This window comes from Helianthus annuus, chromosome 6, assembly GCF_002127325.2.
Source record: "Helianthus annuus cultivar XRQ/B chromosome 6, HanXRQr2.0-SUNRISE, whole genome shotgun sequence".
Lineage (NCBI taxonomy): Eukaryota > Viridiplantae > Streptophyta > Magnoliopsida > Asterales > Asteraceae > Helianthus > Helianthus annuus.
The window spans coordinates 6,131,099-6,150,787 of record NC_035438.2 but is presented as its reverse complement, the minus strand read 5'-3'; the positions used below and the strand labels follow the sequence as shown (position 1 = coordinate 6,150,787).

The 19,689-nt window shown below is 39.1% G+C and overlaps 1 protein-coding gene across 1 annotated transcript; it reads left to right on the top strand.

Moving 5' to 3' along the window:
* Nucleotides 1–8,146: 8,146 nt before the first annotated feature.
* LOC110944309 lies at nucleotides 8,147–15,227 on the top strand. Its single transcript, XM_022185972.2, has 4 exons — nucleotides 8,147–8,393; nucleotides 11,531–11,631; nucleotides 14,084–14,294; nucleotides 14,715–15,227. Exons 1-4 carry the CDS (start codon nucleotides 8,147–8,149, stop codon nucleotides 15,077–15,079), a joined length of 924 nt encoding a protein of 307 aa, XP_022041664.1. The 3' UTR covers nucleotides 15,080–15,227.
* The last annotated feature ends 4,462 nt before the right edge of the window (nucleotides 15,228–19,689 follow it).

Sequence of the window (19,689 nt, the reverse complement as noted above, 5' to 3'; positions counted from 1 at the left end):
CGTGACTAGTGAATCTGTGCTTGCAGTGAGGGGTTTGCCCATTTTGGGGGTTGAAGGGTTTGGACCTGCGGACAAAAGGGTGTGCTCTCCCACATGGTCTGGTTGCAGCTGGGCAGGAGGTTTCACACGTTAAGTGTTGATGTGACCGGACACTGTGCTTGTCCTTTTTACTGTTCATGACCGTTGGAACATTTCCGAACCTTTTAACCTTTTAACCTTTTAAGCTGTTGTGTCTCTAATCAGTTTATTAAGGTTTGAGCTACCCCCGTCATCAGCCCCCCAAGTCAGAGGTGTTTGGGATGTAAGCTCAAATGCTTCTGACTTTTACACATTATTTTTTATTGCTTAAAGGCTTCAAGGCTTTAAGGCGTTTGAGTTTTGAGATTTGAATTTCAGAATGATAGTAGATGTGATAGGCTTCAAGGTTTTAAGGCTTGAAGGCTTAAAGGATTCAACTTGTCTCACTCAAGAGGAAGTTGAGGCTTTTTGTAAAGAATGGGGGATCGATCTAAAGTTTAATCCGGTGGCTCTGGGTTTTGGCAAATCGATCGATTAGTGTCCCGTTGGTTCCATTGCTCTTTATTGCTGAGTATTCCAACTTGCGGCATCCGTTTTCAGTCTTTGTTCTGAATGTTTTAGAGTATTATCGTGTGTCGTTTGGTCAGTTACACCCTTAAGGTCTTGCTAGGGTTTTACACTTTGATGTTTTATGACCCATCGTTGTTGTTGTTCCGCCGTTTCTTCCAGTTATCCAAGAACGGAGATTGTTTTACCTTTGAAACATCTCAGGTTGATGTGTGTTTAATTTCGTCTATGGTTACTACCTTTGGTTCTTGGAAGTACCGATTTTTCTGGATTTCTGAGTCCATTGTTCCTTTCAGGCTTGTTTGGAGGCATCCTTATGCTGTTTTGAATGAGCTTGAATCTTTCAAACACGAGATAGATGGTTGTTGAAGTTTATTAGGGGGTGTCCTTCCAGGCTTTGTCCCTTTCCCGAACATCTTTTAGTGCTGATAGATGTTAGCAAGTTGTGGGACAAGCCGGATCGTGACCCTGTGCTCGTGAGAGATGATCAAGGTATGATATTTTGTATTTTCTGCTTATGTTATATTTTATTTGTTGTAGTTATGTTTGCCTTAGACTTTATCGAGAGTGATGATACCTCTGATGTTGTGTTTGAGGATGCTGAGGCTATCCCCTGATGAAGATGTTATTGCCAGAGGTGCTGAACACAGGTTCGAGGGTTCAGGTTATGTGAACGTTCCAAATGTCAAAGGCTTTACTAGGTTCGGTGCTTCCAAAGCTTCTATTCGTTGTTTAACCCGACGTATGTTAAAGGTAGCTGACTATCCATCGGCCTCTGAGCCAGTGCAACTGCGTGATGTTATAGAGGCTTCAAACGTTTGGACGTTGGGGTTGAGGAAAAAAGACGAGGATTTGTCATTGGTGATTAGTAAGGAGAGTAAAGCAGCGGGTAAGAAGCTTGTAAGCTTGAAGGGTTTCGGGAAAGGTGGTGAAGGTTCCACCAATGTTAATCCCGAAGAGGTTTATGTGCCGGATTGGAAGGTCACAGTTGGTGATAGCTTCAAGAATTCATCAGTTTGTGAGGATGTTCTTACCCATTTAGCTCCTCCTATTGTACGAGGTTCTTGCTCGTCTATGGACGACGACCTGATGATCTCGAAGATGATGATGGGTGCTTGCAACCTTGTTGCCTTGCTTCTAGAGGGTGTATCCCGATTTCGCAAAAGGATGCAAGAATATGAAGTCTTTTTGAAGACGAGGGATGAGATGAAAGCTTCAATGGTTGCTTTGAAAGAAGCTGAGGGCTACGCTGAGAAGGAGAAAGCATTGCTGTTTGAAAATTTGAGTAATTTTCTTCCCGCACAAGACTGATATGTTTGAGTTGGAAAAACGCTTGGAGGCTGACAAGGTTTAAGTCAGGGTCGATAAGGCTGCCTTGGAGATTCAGAAAAAGGCCTTATTAGAGGAGAAAGAAAGGTTAAAGGCTTCACTTTGCCCAGGCAACTAGTGATAATAAATGGCTCATTGAGCATGGATTCCAGCAAGTGGTTACCTATCTTCTCCATTTGTCTGAGTTCGACACAGTCTTGGGGTGATGTGTACACCAAGCTTCTTGCTCATGTGAGACACCAAGGTTTGTTTGCTGGTTACGAAGCTTTGTGAACCTGAGGAGCCTTAGGAAAAGTCTTCTCTTTTTCGACCCAAAGCCTTCAAAGTCTTCAAGGGAACATTTTTTAAGATTGAGCATATGGTTTACCCTTATGTGGGTGAAGTCTCCAAGTGTTTTGGTAAATCTTTGCCTGTCTTGCAAGAGCTAAAACCCAAGGGCCTTAATGAGTCTGTTTCTAATGAAGTGTTGAAGTCCCCCTCGAAGAAACGTCCTTGCTTTGGAGATAGCGAGGAAACGTGTTCTGAAGGTGGTGAGGGCTCAAAGGGTTCAAGCCTTGAAGCCTCTGAGGTAGCGGGTGCAGCAGGGAGGAAAAAGAGGAAGGCTTAAAAAGACCCAAGATGATGGAGGTTCGAAGCAGGATGATGCAGCAAAGTCTACCATCCCTGACGTTGCTAAGTGAAGAAGAGGCCTTAATTCATAGCTTTCTTAGCATGTCGAACCATGTTATGGGTTGTTTGTTTGAACATCTTTTTATTTTAAAGGAACCGTCTAGATCCCTTGGTGGTTAAAGCCTTGAAGGCTTGTGGACAATGTTTTATGTTTGATGGCCAGTATGGCCCCTGCTATCTTTAACTTATCTTGCTATGTTGTTCTATTTATTCCCTTGCGTTTTTATTGGTTTTGTGTGTTGTCTTTGTTTTGGGCGGTGCATCTTATGTTACTTACACCTTAAAGGGTTCAGTGCTGCAGTCACTTAGCCTTAGGATATTTTAACAAGAAGATACAACCTCTATCCTATGTATGACATTCACTTAGAGTCTTTTTGGTTCGTAAGCCAATGTTGGGGCTTAAGGAACATTTGGTGTAGGTTGTTCAAACCCGTCTATGAGACATGTTTTTCAAGATTTCTATGAGTCTCATGGAGTTGTATTGATTTAGGAACTCACCCCTTATATAGGTCCATTCAACCCTTGAACCTATTGAGCGATGTGGCCTTGGAGCTCATCCCCTTACATGGCACTTGCCATGGAGTTTCTTGCTAGGTTCTCAACCTGATTATAGGATAGAAAGACAAATTTTGATTCATCGTTTATTCATTTCAAAGTATTTTGATTACTAGGGGAATAGAACAACTTTTGGGAACTATTTGTAATACGTTTTGGTTAAACATGGAACCTTTTAAGGTTTTTGCCATTCCAATGGCGGGGAAGCTTTTTGCCTTGCGGACCTGCCAGCTTGTATGATCCCCCTTTGTGGGCTTTTAAGGATAGTGTATGGCCCTTCCTACTTAGGGTCAAGCTTTCCTTGGCTTTCTTTCTTGCAGGCATCATTATTTCGAAGCACAAGGTCCTCAGGCTTGAAGCGTTCATGCTTCACCCGTGTATTGTAATATAATTCCATGTTTTGCTTGTACCTTGCTTTTTGTATGGCTGCTTGATCACGATCCTCTTCAAGGAGTTTCAAATTCAACATCGTCTCTTTCTTATTTGGCTTGAGGTCGATGTTAATTGTTCTTTGTGTTGTTGCTCCGATTTCAACTAGGATTACAGCCTCTGATCCAAACACTAGGCTGTAGGGTATTTTCTTTGTGGCTCGTTTTCTCGGTTGTTTGAATTTCCAATAGCACATTGGGAAGCTATTCGAGCCAGTTGTTGTCGTATCTTCCTAATCGAGATTTAATCCCTTCAACAATGTTGTGGTTTATCCTATCAACCTGGCCATTGGATTGTGGGTAAGCTACCGAGCTGAATACTTGAGTTATTCTGAACTCCTTGCACCAAGAGCTAGAAGGTTTATCGGCAAACTATTTCCCGTTATCCGTGACTAGTACCCCTGGGAGCCCAAAACGATAGATTATGCTTTCGAAATTAATGACATGTTTCCCTGAGATTTTTTCCAATGGTTTTACTTCTGGTCACTTGGTGAAGTAATTCACGGTTACCAATAAGAGCTTGACTCCTCATTTGGCTAGTGGGGATGGACCAACAATGTCTATACCCTATTTGTGAAATGGCCAAGCCAAGGAGATGGGAACGGGGTCATGTTTGGGGCTTTTGGGTACCAGAGCATGTAACTGACAAGTTTCACATTTTCGCAGTTGTTCGGAGGTATCTCGATGCATGGAAGGCCAAAAGTGTTCGAGGTTCATCAACTTTGACACTACCGATTTTGGGCCACAATGAGCTCCACATATCACTTCGTGAACCTCTTTGATCAGATATTGGCTTTGTTTTGGGCCAACGCATCGAAGTAGTGGTGCAAGGTATCCTTTTTTGTAAAGGATACATCCTTGTAACACATACTGCCTTGACTTGATACGAACCCTTTCAGCTCTAGTCTGGTCATTAGGTAATTCACCGTTTTTTGGGAACTTTTCAATGGGAGTCATCCAATTTGGCCCTTCTTCGGTGATCACATCTTGAAACTCGTGTTTTTTGGATGGATGGTATTTTTAATACCTCAACTAGTATCTTCTTGGTGAGATGTGCAAACGTAAGAGATGCAGGCTTGCTTACTGCATCAGCTCTCTTGTTTTGAGATCTTGGAATTTATTTGATGGCACATGTTTGAAATGTGTTAATCGATTCCTTTGATTTATTTTGGTACTTATTCATGTTGGGTTCTTTTTCTATGTAGATGTTATTGTCTAAGCTTGAGAGAGTCTGTAAGGACTTGAAGCCTTTTGACACCCATATTTTTTGCAAGCTTGAGCCTAGCAATCAATGCTTCATACTCAGCTTCGTTGTTTGTAGACTGAAATTCAAGACGAAAGACATATGTGAATTCCAATTCGTTGGGATCAATTAGAACTAGCCCTGCTCCTGACCCTTCAATGCTGGAAGCTTCATCGGTAAAGAGCTTCCAGGTATCAGGGTTGGAGGGTTCAGCTGCAGTTGTATTAACTTTTGTTATGGCTTCTTTAGGGACTTACAAGATGAAGTAAACCAAGATTTGAGCTTTGACAACTTTTCTCAGGACATAAGTGATTTTGTTTTCACCTAGTTTCACAACTCATTTGGCTAATCGTCCGGAATTTCTTGTTTTTCAAGCACATTTTTAATTGGTTAGTCAATGATCACTTGTATCGGGTGTGACTGAAAGTACCTTCGAAGCCTTCTAGCCGTTTGGGACTTGACTCCGTTTCTTTTGTATAATGGGCTTAACATCAGGTGGGATCCATAACTCATGTTTCAACAATGCTACGAGGGATGCCGATCATATCTTCGGGGCATCAAGCAAATACATAGTGCAAGAGCAGCTTTTCAAGGTATGAGAGGGTTTCATTGTAAAGGTTAGTGTTTACCCTTATCCCCTGTTGAGGATATTTTGGGTTTATGTCCAACCCTTGTATATTGTTTTCGTCCTTTCTTGAGCTTTCCCCTTCAACCACAAAAGCTTCTTGGCTAGGTTGAAGGGTTGTTATCCCTTTTTCAATGAGAAACTTCACAGCGCCTTGGCCAACTGAAACTGTCATTCCGAACACACTTTGCCATGGCCTTCCTATGACGATATTATAGTTGGAATGGATATTGATCACCGCAAAAGTGAGTTGTTCGGTTCGTCCCTTTGTTCTCTCGTTGAACAAACATAATGGGTTATTTGGCCTAAAGGCTTGATAGGTATGTCTGCGATACCTTCGATGGAGGATTCAGGCTGTTGAAGCTTTGAACGCTCATCATCGCTGAGAGGGTTAAAGCGTTTCAAGCTTTTCATCAGCTGGGAGGCTTAAAGCATTTCTCACGCATGATTTTGGAGGATTCAGACTGTTGAAGCTTTGAACGCTCATTGTCGCTGAGAGGGTTAAAGCGTTTCAAGCTTTTCATCTGAGAGGGTTAAAGCTTTGTTTTCAAGGTCGACCATGTTCACTTCCCACTTTTATTCTTCAACCATTTTGTTCTTGACCCCTTTAACCAAGTGAGCAAGTTCGGAGTTGACGGCTTTTTCGATCCTCTTTTTGGGTTGGAAGCAATTATTGGTATGGTGACCTTTCTATTCGTGAAACTCACAATACTGGCTTGATTATTCCAATCTTTTGTTTTTTGGCAAAGGTTGAGGAGGGCAGAAGCTGTGTTTTACCCCTTTGGTTGCCAAGATCTCTTATGTAGCCTTGGTTAAGGCTGTAAAGTTTATGGTTTTTTCTTGGCTTGGAGGGTTCCGGCCTTCAGGCCTTCTGGAATCCGAACCTTTGAACAGTTTGTCATAAGAGCCATACTAGTAGCTCCAGTTTAGAGTCTTTTATTTTGTTCTTTGATGTCTACAGCTTATTCTCCTCGAATGTGGGCTTCAGCCCTTTCAAGTGTTTCTTCAAGGGTTTTGGGCAGACATTTATTGAAGTATCTTGTGAAATATTTGGAATTTAGCATTCATGAACCTTGCAACCTAATCTTTTCATTGGTGTAAGTTAAATCTTTCTTCTTGTAACTTTCGATGAAGTCTCTGAGACGTTCATCATCACGTTGTTTGGTCTGGAAGATTATCGTGGCGTCATTGACATGCCTCTGTTGTTATAGGGAACTTTTGCTAAGATCGTCAAAGGTCTGAATGCTTCGTCCAGGAAGGTCATTGAACCATATGCGTGAAAACCCTTCAAGGGTTTGCATGAACATGAGACAACATTCGGAGTTGGGTCATTTTTCAATTCTTGCAATCCCGGCGAAGATTTGGAGGTAGTCTTTAGTACCGTGATGGCATTTTTATCTGGGTTTGAAACTTGTAATCAACGATTTGTTGGAAGAAGCAAGACAAGTTTGTTAGGCTTGTAGGGTTTTGAGAGGTCTTCTACTATCCTTGAAGCTGGGTAACCGCTTGAGGTACCCTGGTGAGCGGTTGGCACTTGGTTGATGAAATTAAGGTCAAAGCCTTGAAGGCTTTCTGTGTCATCATCCACTTTTCACGTGCTGCAAAGGAAATTTTTTCCATCATCCGTGTCATCAGCTAGGGCATAAGGTTAAAGCCTTAAAGGCTTTCTGATGGTACTCATAAAAGATGTCATCATCTGTGTCATAAGGTTAAAGCCTTAAAGGCTTACTGTATAAGGCATTCCCATGGATGTGTTCATGACCATACCACGAGCCGAAGGCAGGGTGGCCATGACTTGTTTTCACGAAGTAGCAATGGGAGGGGGAACACTTGAAGTTGGTGACTTACCATAATTGATCAAGAGTGGTTTTATGCCCCATAGGTGCACCGGTTGTAACGGGTTGGTAGGTAAATAAGGGAAAAGCGGTTGGACTCGGCCTCCCAAAAGCTTAAAGGCTTGAGTGGTTGGTCTGTCACACTAGGACCAACTTCAAGGCAAGATGTGGCTGAACGTGAGCTGCTAAAAGGAAGAGATGGAGGGCCAAGTGATAATGAGGGTTTAGACTCCTCATAATTTAGTCTTATTCTCGCCCTTTTTCCCTTTCTAAGCTCACATGCTAGTTGAGAAAAAATCTCTCATGTAAGAAATTTCTAGCTACTCCCTTAAGTGTTAGATCTATGTGTTCCGGTGTATGCATTACATCGATTTGAGTAGGTGCAACCCCTGACCGAGATGGGTTTGTGTTTGAAAAGAAGTGAACTCTAGGAACATATCCCGTTGGAGTACTTTCGGGAGTAGAAAGAGGTGTAGATAAGACCGGTGAGATCCGACCCGAATTTGGTGTTAAATCGGTGTTGTTAGGCACCTGATTTACCTGAACGAGAGACTCGCTTTCAGACATGATGTAAAGAGAAAATGGAGCTACACAACTGGTCTTTAAGATAAAGTTAGCGGCGTAGCCCCACGGTGGGCGCCAACTTGTTGATGCAACAAATACAAGACCAAGGCTTGTAGCGATATCTCTGGGTAAAAGGGTTCAGGGGTTAGATTAGCCTAACGCAGGTCGTGGGGTCCCCCCACGTTTGCAAGACGTGAAGAGAGGTTCACTAGTATTGTTTTTATCCTCCTTAGATCTTGAGCTGATTAGAAATCAACCCAGAAAGCGATCGTTGGAGAAGGTGAATTATTTAGTGTGAAGAAGAGAAGCAAGCATGAAGCTACTTCTCAAGAGGGAGAAGGAGAATCAGAGAGTTAGGGTGATATCTGCTGATCCTGGGGTGTTTTGTATGGTGAAATGGCCTGCATTTTATAGGGGAAGGTGTTTCTCAAAGGAGAAACCCGTGACTAGTGAATCTGTGCTTGCAGTGAGGGGTTTGCCCATTTTGGGGGTTGAAGGGTTTGGACCTGCGGACAAAAGGGTGTGCTCTCCCACATGGTCTGGTTGCAGCTGGGCAGGAGGTTTCACACGTTAAGTGTTGATGTGACCGGACACTGTGCTTGTCCTTTTTACTGTTCATGACCGTTGGAACATTTCCGAACCTTTTAACCTTTTAACCTTTTAAGCTGTTGTGTCTCTAATCAGTTTATTAAGGTTTGAGCTACCCCCGTCATCAGTGTCTTTTTTTTTTTGAACGGTAAATTTGGATCACTGACGAACCACTGCAGTATCATCGTGCCACCAGCAGAACCACCCGATCATATCCAACTCCACTAGGCAATAACGCCTATACACCAATTCAGGAGGAAACCCAATAAATCTGGGAAAAACCCCCTTTGTGAGAATCGAACTTATGATCTATTGGTCATAAGCCTTATCCCACCACCAAGATACCACTAGGCTATAATACCATGGATTGTGTCTTTTTTTTTAAAGACAACTTTCTCATCTATAACTAAGCCAAAATATTCCTAGTAACTATCCCGTGTCCAAGATTGAACATGAGATGTCTCTACCATTATGCTACAATCCAAGTGGCAATAATATGCATCTCTAATAAACATGAAATCTATGCACTACAAGAAATACCCCTCAATAGCGGATGTTGATGATGACTATTTTGATAATGATGAAGACGATGACATGATGTAGTTTTTCACGTTTTATGCAATTTTAGGATGCTAATATGCGAATTAATTAAACGATCAACTTTTAAGTAATGTAGTAGTATGTGGATATAATTATTATGTTTATGCAGTTTGTTTGTGTGTTGCTGAAAATTAGAATTTGTCGGGTTTTGTGTATTTGTAAAAAAAACCAAAAAATATTGTAACTGCAGCAAAAAAATCATAAAAACGACTTTTAGAGGCGACTACCTGTCGCCACTAAAGGTGTTATACCTTTAGCAACGATTCATTAACGACTACCTGTCGCTGCTAAAGGTATTGCACCTTTAGCGGCGACAAGAACTATTAGCAACAACAATAAGGGTAATGGCGGCCAAGCAATAGCGGTGTAAATTGCCTTTTTTTCTTGTAGTGATGTTTATTTTTTATCCTCATTTTTTTCATTTTTTTGATTTTATAACAAAGACCTATATGGCTATATCGATTAATTAATTGTTATTAGTACTACATAAAATAATTTTGTAAATTATTGGTTTGACTAACTGGGTTCTGGTGGACCCAACTGCATACTGTGCTAGTACTATGAGATGAGTAGCATCATCATCTTCCCGGGGGCATTCCTATGACCGACCACAGGGCACGGGCACAAGCTTTGGCGGTTTATGACTCAGTCAGTAACACCTAATTATTAGGTTATTATTTCTTATTTCTTAGTTGGTTTAAAACTGAACTTTATAAGACTAATGGGTATGGGGGCCGGCTGAGGCCCGGCTAGGACCGGCGCCGGTCCCCCACACCACCCCCCTCATGTCCGGCCCGGCTCAAGCGGCTCCCCACAGCCGGGTTAGCCCATCCTCTCTCCTCTCTCCTAACAGACATACATCTATACATACATACATATATATATATATATAAAGGGGTTCATCCCCCACCCCTCTAGGTTCATCCCCTTCAAGCCGAGCCTACGTGACGCCTACGTGGCGGCTCATCCCCTCCAAGCCCATCCTCTCCATACCTTTTAGTCTAACTATGCCAGTTTAACCATCACTAGTGCTCTAGTGGTGACCACGGATATTTAAGTTCCACCTATGGTGGGCTTGGGTGAGTTTTTCTCTCCATGTCTTAAGTTCGAGTATGAGTGATAGGGGTTTCTCTTGAGGGGTTTAAATTGGGGATCTATTGTGCGGGGGGGCTCTCTAACGCGGACCTGGTTAAGACAACGTATGCTAGACCTCCCAACATTTGCGAATAATTCACACCTTTAAAAAAGATAACTATGCAAGTTTAATCAAATACTTTTGTATCTTTGTCTTTTACGATTTAAACCCTCCACCTTTTAAATACCGGAACATGTTTTACTATCACACCATGTTCCTAGGGAACTACTACAAGCCATATTAGGGGTGTTCGGTTTTTGGTTTATTTTGTTGTTTTTTCTGATTTGAAATTTTTTCAGCTCGAAACTGGAAATTAAATTCTAATCTAGTTTTTTTTTTTTTTTTCTACAGAGTTGAGCGAATAAATGTTATATTGTTATTTTATAAACTATATCATTGATTGTTATTGGATTTGGTTTGACTAAATAAAATTGAGCTAAAGTTATTATTGGATTATGCTAAATGACAAAACTTACATAACCGTTATTTGATATTTAATTTGAATCGAATTTAGGTTTCTGAAATCGAAACCCAAATATGTTGTTTCGTTCAGTTTTAGGTGGTTTCTTTTTGGTTCGGTTTAATTCATTTGAAACCAATTCATAAACACCCTCAATATTTTAACAAGGCACAAACTTAGGGAGAAGGTTGATGTTTCTAGTTGAACCCACAAGTATCCTCTCTACGATCCAATAAAACTTTGTCACATCACTTGAACTCAATTCAACCTATTTCAATCCTATTAGTAGGGGGCACTCCGACTTCAAAACCCTCTCAAGCTTACTTGCAAGTCTGTGTTCAATTACGGGTTCACGAATGACCCCGACTTCAACCAACCATGGAAACCCACATGGGTTGTGGCGCTCAACCCTAGCCAAGTCGCTCAAATTTCTCAACTCGGGACTTGAACCTGACTTCGCCCCTTCCACCCTTATGAGTATATGTAACTAATGAGGTTTAAAATATTGCATAGGTATATGTAGGGCTGTCGAAACCGCTCGCTCCTTGCTCTACACTCACTCCGAATATGCTCATTCGATTTCAGCTCGGTTCAGTTATGTTTGTAAATGAGCCAAGTATGAGAAAAGGTGCGCTCGGCTCATCGCCTCATCGGCCACACCTCAGCCTCAGCATCACGGCCATGGCCACTCTGCGCCGCCTCTGCGTGGTGTCACCGTAATGTGTTTTGGGGGTCATGGTCACAACGTTTTTAATAATAAGCCAATGAAATTACACCACCTAGTCAATAATCTGTTAGAAATCTGCTACTGCAAGAACTGCAAAATAATCAAAACGGAGATAAAGAAACAATTAACGAGAACCGGGCTTGTGTTTGACACAATTCCCTTAATCAGATTCGCGGTCTGTTCTCAGGGTACGCCGGTTCGAAGCAGCAACAACGCATTGCCGGACTTGAACACTTGCCTGAAAAGAAAAAGAACTGTGTTAGATTGAGAGAGGAGAACTTTGTTGAGGTGTGTCTAAACTGATCAGCTTTATCTCCTTTTATAGTGACCGAACCATAACTGAATTAATGGTCATCATTGCAGAGAATTAAAACCAAATAATGGTCATTAGTGCAGTAGTTAAAACTGACACATAGTGATCACAATAATGGCAGCTTAAAACTAACAGAAACGAATCAGTTATGAGTCTCGAGTGCAAAAGTTGTGCATTCGAGTCCGCAGGACGGGCACGCACGAGTTCAACCAAATTTCAGTTTCGAAACCCATTTTTTGCACACCCCCTTGCGCATGCGGGTAGGACTTGTGGTAAAATATATCATAAAGATTCAAAGGCTTGATCAAGTTTTTTCCTTATAAGTAGCATTTCCTTTTGTTCCCACACCAATGTGGGACAAGGTAAATTACCAATTGAGACTTTCATTCACCCTAAACTTCCAACATAATCTCACTTTCAGATTCACTAACCATATAACACCCCTCAAATGAATGATATTGAATGTGATCAACCCTCTCCTACTTGATGTGCATTTTATATTCACATTCGCATTCACATTTCTTAACCATAACGCATCGGCTATCTTTTCACTTGAATGAAATAACCCTTGGTGATATAGTTGCCCAGACTATCTATTTGCATAGCATTAACAATAGTGTGTAGCATGTGGTATTTCACTACGTGTATTATGTACATGATATGTTTATAACTTATATCAACTTGTCCAATATTAGTTATTAATCTACTTTATTAAGTTTTCCCTCGATTTAATTCAATTTTTGAAATATTTGTTTATGCAGTTTTACTTTTATGGTTTTAGAACAGTTTTCTAGTAATTATTTCGCTGAATTTACATCGAGATAGTTGGTAAACGATCAACAAGCTGCGCCGCTAACCCTTTATGAATAGCAAAACTAAGTCTTTTAAAAACTACGTTCATAAATCTCTGATTCATAACATTAATATGCATGACCCTTTGAACTCCACTAAGTAGATCCGCATCCTCTGCCACCAGAAAACCAAAAGTATTAAAAGCAAATGGGATAAACACATGCTGGTTGTCAAGGCACGCTTTTTCGTGTTTGGTCACTTTACCCAAAGCAGCCTTTAAAGCAGTCTGACCCACCGTGAAAGCACTATCCACTAAGCCCACAAGCGGGAAAACCCCTGTTAGATTCACACAGGCATGTTTTCCTCCTACCCATCCAAAGACCAGAATGTCGGCTGGTCGAAGGGTAGATCTCCCTTCTAACGGGTCAGTTAAGAAATTAACGGGTGCCTCTTTCTTAGCAGAAATACTAGCGCACCTAAATATGTTAAAAAAGACAGCCCTAACCAAATCATGTCGGTATTTGAACATCGGGAGCTCTTTACAATGAACTGCATACTCCCCAAAAGAATCCAAACACGCCTTATGACAAACAGGACCTCATCAACTAGGAATAAAGGAATTATGAGGCGATACTTAAGATGTAGTCCTGTAACACCCACGATTGGGCCCTCAAGGCCACAAAAGCATATGATGAAGGCTCTACAGCCGAATACAACCCAAACCCCCAAACCTAAAAGGTAAGTAAAGCAAGTCGCCACTAGAAGTCTCCAAAGAAAGGACCTCCGCAAACCACAAACTCCTTAATTTATTTAAAATTTAATAACTTAATATTTCTTAATAAACATTTGATAATAATAACATATTCTTTTGAAATGAACAAAATTGTTCTCACAGTAAAAAGAAATTAAGTATTTGTCAAAGATAAATTTTATGTATAAAGTTAAAATTTATATGTAATGGAAAGAAAAAGAAGACGTTACAACAAACTATATATTATTTGAGAGATCAAATCGTTAAGTTTTTTTTAGATAAACAATTGGTCTAAGTGGAGAAATTTTGATGTATAACATGTTTCCGTTGTATCTCTTGTGGTGGTGGTGTTTCGGCCTTTGCTAGTCGCTTGTTTACGAGGTTTTTTAATGAAAGTTTTCGTTCGAGAAAAATGTGGTATATTTATTGTCTAATTAAAAAAACTAACCATGAAGGATATTAAACCTATAACGAGGACATTTTGTTCTCTAAAAAGAAAAAAAAAAAGATGACAAAATAAAAATATTAAATACAAATTTTTTTAAAGTGCACCTTTTTCAAGTTTTTGACTTTTCTTTCAACTTTATAGAAAAGCTTTGGAAAGGGGACATAGGGGGCGGTTCCCCTAAGAAGCCTATTTTGCCTAAGTTGCCTAAGAAGCAATCTACACCATTTGTTTAAACAACCAATGGACCAGATTAGATCCCTAATATTAAACTAGATATGTAAACTAAATACAACGCGCGGGGGTATTTTCGCCATAAACAAACAAAATAGTACTGGACAAAAAGCACAGTTATCGAACGATTCAAAAAAACTTCTTCTTCACTCTCTCTCAAAAACTTCCCAATCGCTAACAAACTTCACCTAAAATCGACAATCAGAGAGACGAAAATCGAAACAAACAACAACAAAAACAGCATCAACGATGGATTCAGAGAGTACGTTCCATTTTTTTTTTGCATTTTGGTGTATTCGTTTCAATTTTGTACGGTTTTTCTAAGTTTCTTCGAAATCAAATCGATTACACAGGTTCTAAGAGATCTACAAGAAGCCAGAAGCATAAAGAAACAAAACATGATGACGATTTCGAAGGTTTGTTAAGGATCGTTGTGTTTTTTATGAAATAGTGCTGGTTTATTTTTTGTGCTGGTTTATTTTCTGTGCTAGTTTAGTGATTTAGAAATATCTAGCACAAAGTTGTGGTTGGTTTTCTGGTTTTGAAATCGGTGCTGGTTTAACTTCCGTGCTAGTTTAGTGTTTTTTAAGAAACTAGCACAAAGTTCTAGTTAGTTTATTCATTTAGAAGAAACCAGCACAAAGGGTTTAGTGTTTTCTAGTAAACTAGCACAAATTCTAGTTGGTTTACCGTCTGTGCTACTTTAGTGTTTTATAAGAAACTAGCACAAGTGCTACTTTAGTGTTCCAAATCTGTGCTGGTTTACAGACTGTGCTACTTTTAAATTCAGGAGATAAGTAATATAAGTTTCAGTTGTTTTTTGTGTGTGAAAACAGAGCTGTACAATCCCAAACCACTACAAATTGTACAACCAGGAGAACCAATCCCTACTTTTGATAATGAAACTTTGCATCCCATTCCACTAAAAGTTGTAAGACCAACAAAAAAGGAATATTATATGAGTCCGAAATTTTGGAATGAAGTAGCAATCTGGTGGCCAAGCTATACCAATCATCCTACTTCTGGTGGTGAACCTTCAGATCCCATAAAAGAAGAGATTGATGAGAAACCTGAAATCTCAGTTGTACAACCCAAAAAAGAAGAAGATGATGAAAAACAAAAGATCCCCATCCTACAACCTAAACATGAAGAAGATGAGGAAAAACCTATAATCTCAGTCAAGAATTTTGGAAGGAAGTAGCAATCTAGCCAGCTCCTGCTATGATCATCATGTTTATGTTGTTTGTTTTAGTTTTCTAATGTTATCAATGCTGTTATGTATTATGATCATGTTTTTCTGAACCTTATGTAACAATGATGTTTTGAATTATAAAAATCATGGTTTATTATGTATTAAATGATCAAAATGGTACTGGTTATTGTTTTTTTAATATATAGTACACTTTATAACTTGTGCTGGTTACTATGTTTCTTCTGAAATTACTTGCAGGCTCATCAGACAGTGACTTCGAACACCCGGAAAAGAAACAAAAAACAGCACTAAAAGCTGTTGCCACAAACCCTGAACCTATACGATCAACACTTTTCAAGGAATTTGATAAGAAAAAAAGAATTAGAATCAGGAACAGCCCAAAAAACCTTACTGAATTCATGCAAGTGTTATCTGACGAACAGAAAGCAGAAGTAGATAACATGGGATTTGAAAGCATGAAGAACTTTGATATAACAAATATACCAACTGATCTGGGATACTGGCTCACTAACAATTATGAACCTACAATCAACACACTGAATCTAGGTACACATAATGTAGTGATAACACCTAACCTTGTACAAGAAGTTCTTGGCATACCAATGGGTAAAGTGAAGGTTAAGGAGTTGAGTAAACCAAAAATGAGTGATCCAGTTGTTGCAGAGTTTAGAAATCAATTTGAAATTGATGATGAACTGCCAAAAATGCATCATATTATTCATGTTGTGGAAGAACAGAAGGAGAGTGGAAGGCTATTTCAACTGAACTTTCTTGTAATGTTCAACTCAATAATGGCAGAGTTCACACACGGTGGCAACGTCAACATGAAATTCCTTACAACATTGCAACCTGATGTAGATATTAAGGATGTTGACTGGTGCAGCTACGTGATCGACTGCTTGAACAGAAAGACAACAAGCTGGTTCCAATCTAAAGCAGCACATTACATCGGGCCGATAACATTTCTAGTGGTATGTTGTAGTTATCTAAAAATGATCTATATTTATTGTTTTTTATCAAACATAATAACAAAAACTAACTTGTAAATCAATCAGTTGGTTTATGCTCATGATACATACCAAAGAACAAATCCAAAACAGAAGATGATACCAGCTGTAATGTATCATAAAAATGATACAATTAAAAAGCTTGGTCCGGTGGTGGAAAGCAATAAAAGAAAGAGAAGTGAAAAGGTGGTGAAGAGTAAGAAGAAAACAAGTTTGAAACCAGCACAGAAACTCGCCTTGACAACACAAACACCTACTCAAATGGTGGTGAAGAGTAAGAAGAAAACAAGTTTGAAAGCAGCAACAACTGGTGAAACAGAAGAAAATGAAAAACGAAAGAATTTGAAGGTAAAACTGAAGATGAAGAAAAAAGCACCAGCTGAACAACCTCTATCCACATATCAAGAAATCTCGAAGGAAACTGATGAAGCTAGAAATCGTTACTTTAGTGACTTCCCAGAATCTCTAAACATTACACAAAGTTTGGACATTCCACAATCCCAGGAAAAACTCTCACAAATTCCACCTACAAATCCAACAAGTGGAGTGGTAAATTCTATTTTATTGTGTTTATCTGTAGTATTACTGAAAAAAGTGCTGGTTTAGATGGTTATTGAAAAAATGTGCTACTTTTACAATTTGTGCTAGTTTATACCTAGTATATGTTAGTTTAATGTTAGAATTTGGAATGTGAAATTATGCTGATTTATATGCTAAAGTGTGCTGGTTTAAATGGATTGTAAAACTGTGCTAGTTTGAAATGTGCTACTTTTACAATTTGTGCTACTTTATAAAAAGAATGTGCTGGTTATCTTTTCAGGAATGGAATGTTAAATTGTGCTAGTTTAATGGAATGTTAAATTGTGCTAGTTTATACCTAGTATATGTTAGTTTAATGTTAGAATTTGGAATGTGAAATTGTGCTGATTTATATGCTAAAGTGTGCTGGTTTAAATGGATTGTAAAACTGTGCTAGTTTGAAATGTGCTACTTTTACAATTTGTGCTGGTTATCTTTTCAGGAATGGATTTGTCTGATAAAAACCAAAACAAAAGAGCTGGACATGCATGTCAAAGAAACACACGAAATGATTACAAAATGTTTAACAAAGTACAGAGGTGATGAGGTTGTGGATGCTGTGGATGAGTGGAGAAAAAGATTGGTAGTATATGGTGAAAAGTACAATTTCGAGAAGCAAGAATCAGAAGCAGGGAATGAAGAAAAGAAAAAAGGAGGAAGTGGAGAGAAGACAGAAGGAGGGAATGAAAAGGAAGAAGGAAATGAAGTTAAACTTACCCAATCACAAAAAAAAATGGTGGTCTCACAATTTGATTCAACTCCTTTCAGAATCACCAGTTCAATGTGGCCAGAGGTTATAAAAGAAATAGAAAAGGCAGAACAAGTAGCAAGCAGCAAAAAAGATGGTGCTGATCATGGAGTTGGTGGTGAAGAAGAAAAGGATGCAGGTGGAGAAAAGGCTAAAGATGGTAAACCTGATGGGGAAACAACAAAGAAAGGAGGTGAAGATGCTAATGAACCACCAAAGGGAGAAAGTGACACTGCTGGTCAACCAGCAAAGAAAGAAGGATTTGAAGATGCTAATGAACCACCAAAGGGAGAAAGTGACACTGCTGGTCAACCAGCAAAGAAAGAAGGAAATGAGGCTGCTGGTCAACCAGCACGGCAAGGAGAGGTTTTTAAAACACCAGAAAAGGAACCCAAAAAAGACAGTGAAAAACAAGAATTCATAGGTGAAGACCTAAACGCCGGAGTCCAGAAGAAAAGCAAACGTACAACTCACCCTGCCGAACCTTTATGTTCACCATATATGCAGCGAGTTGTACAAATAAAAACAAAAACTGAAAAAATTGAAGTAAGGATAGCCGAATGGATGTTCTCGACAGTTGACGACCCCTGGTAAGTATAAAAACCAACAAAATCTTAATTGGATAAAAATAAGTATTTAAACTAATGTGTATTACAACAATGCAGGGTGTTTATATTTGAGACAGCATTTAACACAAACCTTTCAAGGGTATGTCTGGAGTCGCTTCACCCGAACTTATACATACATGTCCAAGTCCTAACAGCTTGGTCATTGGTACTAAACAGTGAAGAGGTCTACAGAAGCAAAGGTTCGCCGGCAAGAGTTTTCTGCCCATGCAACATGCTGGTATGTTTTCTAATATGTGCTGGTTTTAATAACAGATTAGAAATGCTATTATTGTGCTGGATTATTACACATTGTGCTGGTTTTGAAAAATTAATGTTTTATTAATATATGAAATGCTATTATTGTGCTGGTTCATAACACATTGTGCTGGTGCTGGTTTATAACACATTGTGCTGGTTTCTGTGCAGGGAGAAAACAACTTCAAACCAAAACTGAACAAAAAGACCTGCGCACAAAATTTCAGCGAAAACATTGCCGCGACATTGATGACTACCGAGTTTGGAACTATTAGGAAAGTGGACATGTTGTTCATTCCAATACTACAACACAAGCACTACTACATTGTATGTTTTGATTTCAAGGGAGAAGCCATCAAGATTATAGACAACATGAAAGGGAAAGCAAAAGCACAAAAAATGGCACGTGCTAAAAGAGTGGTAATATATTGATGCCCATTAATTCTGTGCTGTTTATTTTAATTATATTTGTGATGCTTAGGGATTTTGATTTTGAAAATTTTCAAATTACAGAAAGAAATTGTATGTGATTACCTTGAAGTTGAATACCCAACAATGCACAAAAAGATGTCGCCCTTGGAACCAGAAATAATGAAAATGTCGTGGCAAACGGAAAAGAACTTTGTAGATTGTGGTGTCTTTGCAATGAGACACATGGAGACATACACAGGGAATCATGTGAGCAAGAAGGAATGGGATAGTGGGCTGTCGAAAGAGTCACCGGAACAAGACAAAGAGTTGGTTGAACTGAGATACAAGTATTTAAGCAAAATACTTTTATCCGACATCAACTTAGCGAAAGGTGAAATGATGGAACTGTTAGAGAAGTATGAGAAGATGGAGCCTGAAAAGAAAGAGGAATGCAAGAAAAATGCGGAAACGAAAATCAATGACAGACTGAACCAGAAATATTGATTGTGTTGGTTGAACAATATAACATTAGTTTGGTAGTTGTCTGTAGTATTTTGTGCTGGTTTAACAATTAATATGGTGCTGGTTTAACAATTACATTGTACTGCTTTAACAGTTATATTAGGAAAGTTAATTTTATGCTGGTTTTACAATTAATATTGTGCTGGTTTAACAATTACATTGTACTGCTTTAACAGTTATATTAGGAAAGTTAATTTTATGCTGGTTTTACAATTAATATTTGTGCTGGTTTCACTATGACAATATGTGATGGTTTCATAGAAGTTTAAAATTGTGCTGGTTTTATAATTGTGCTGGTTTTAAAGAACAGAGTTTAATTATAAAACCAGCACAATTTTATACTTCTTCTATGAAATTGTGCTGGTTTTATAATTCTTGACAAATGTATTTACAAAATCAACAAAAACTAATAATGTGCTGGTTGAATGTTGTAAACATAATAAGAATACAAGAAATCCAAAACTGAAA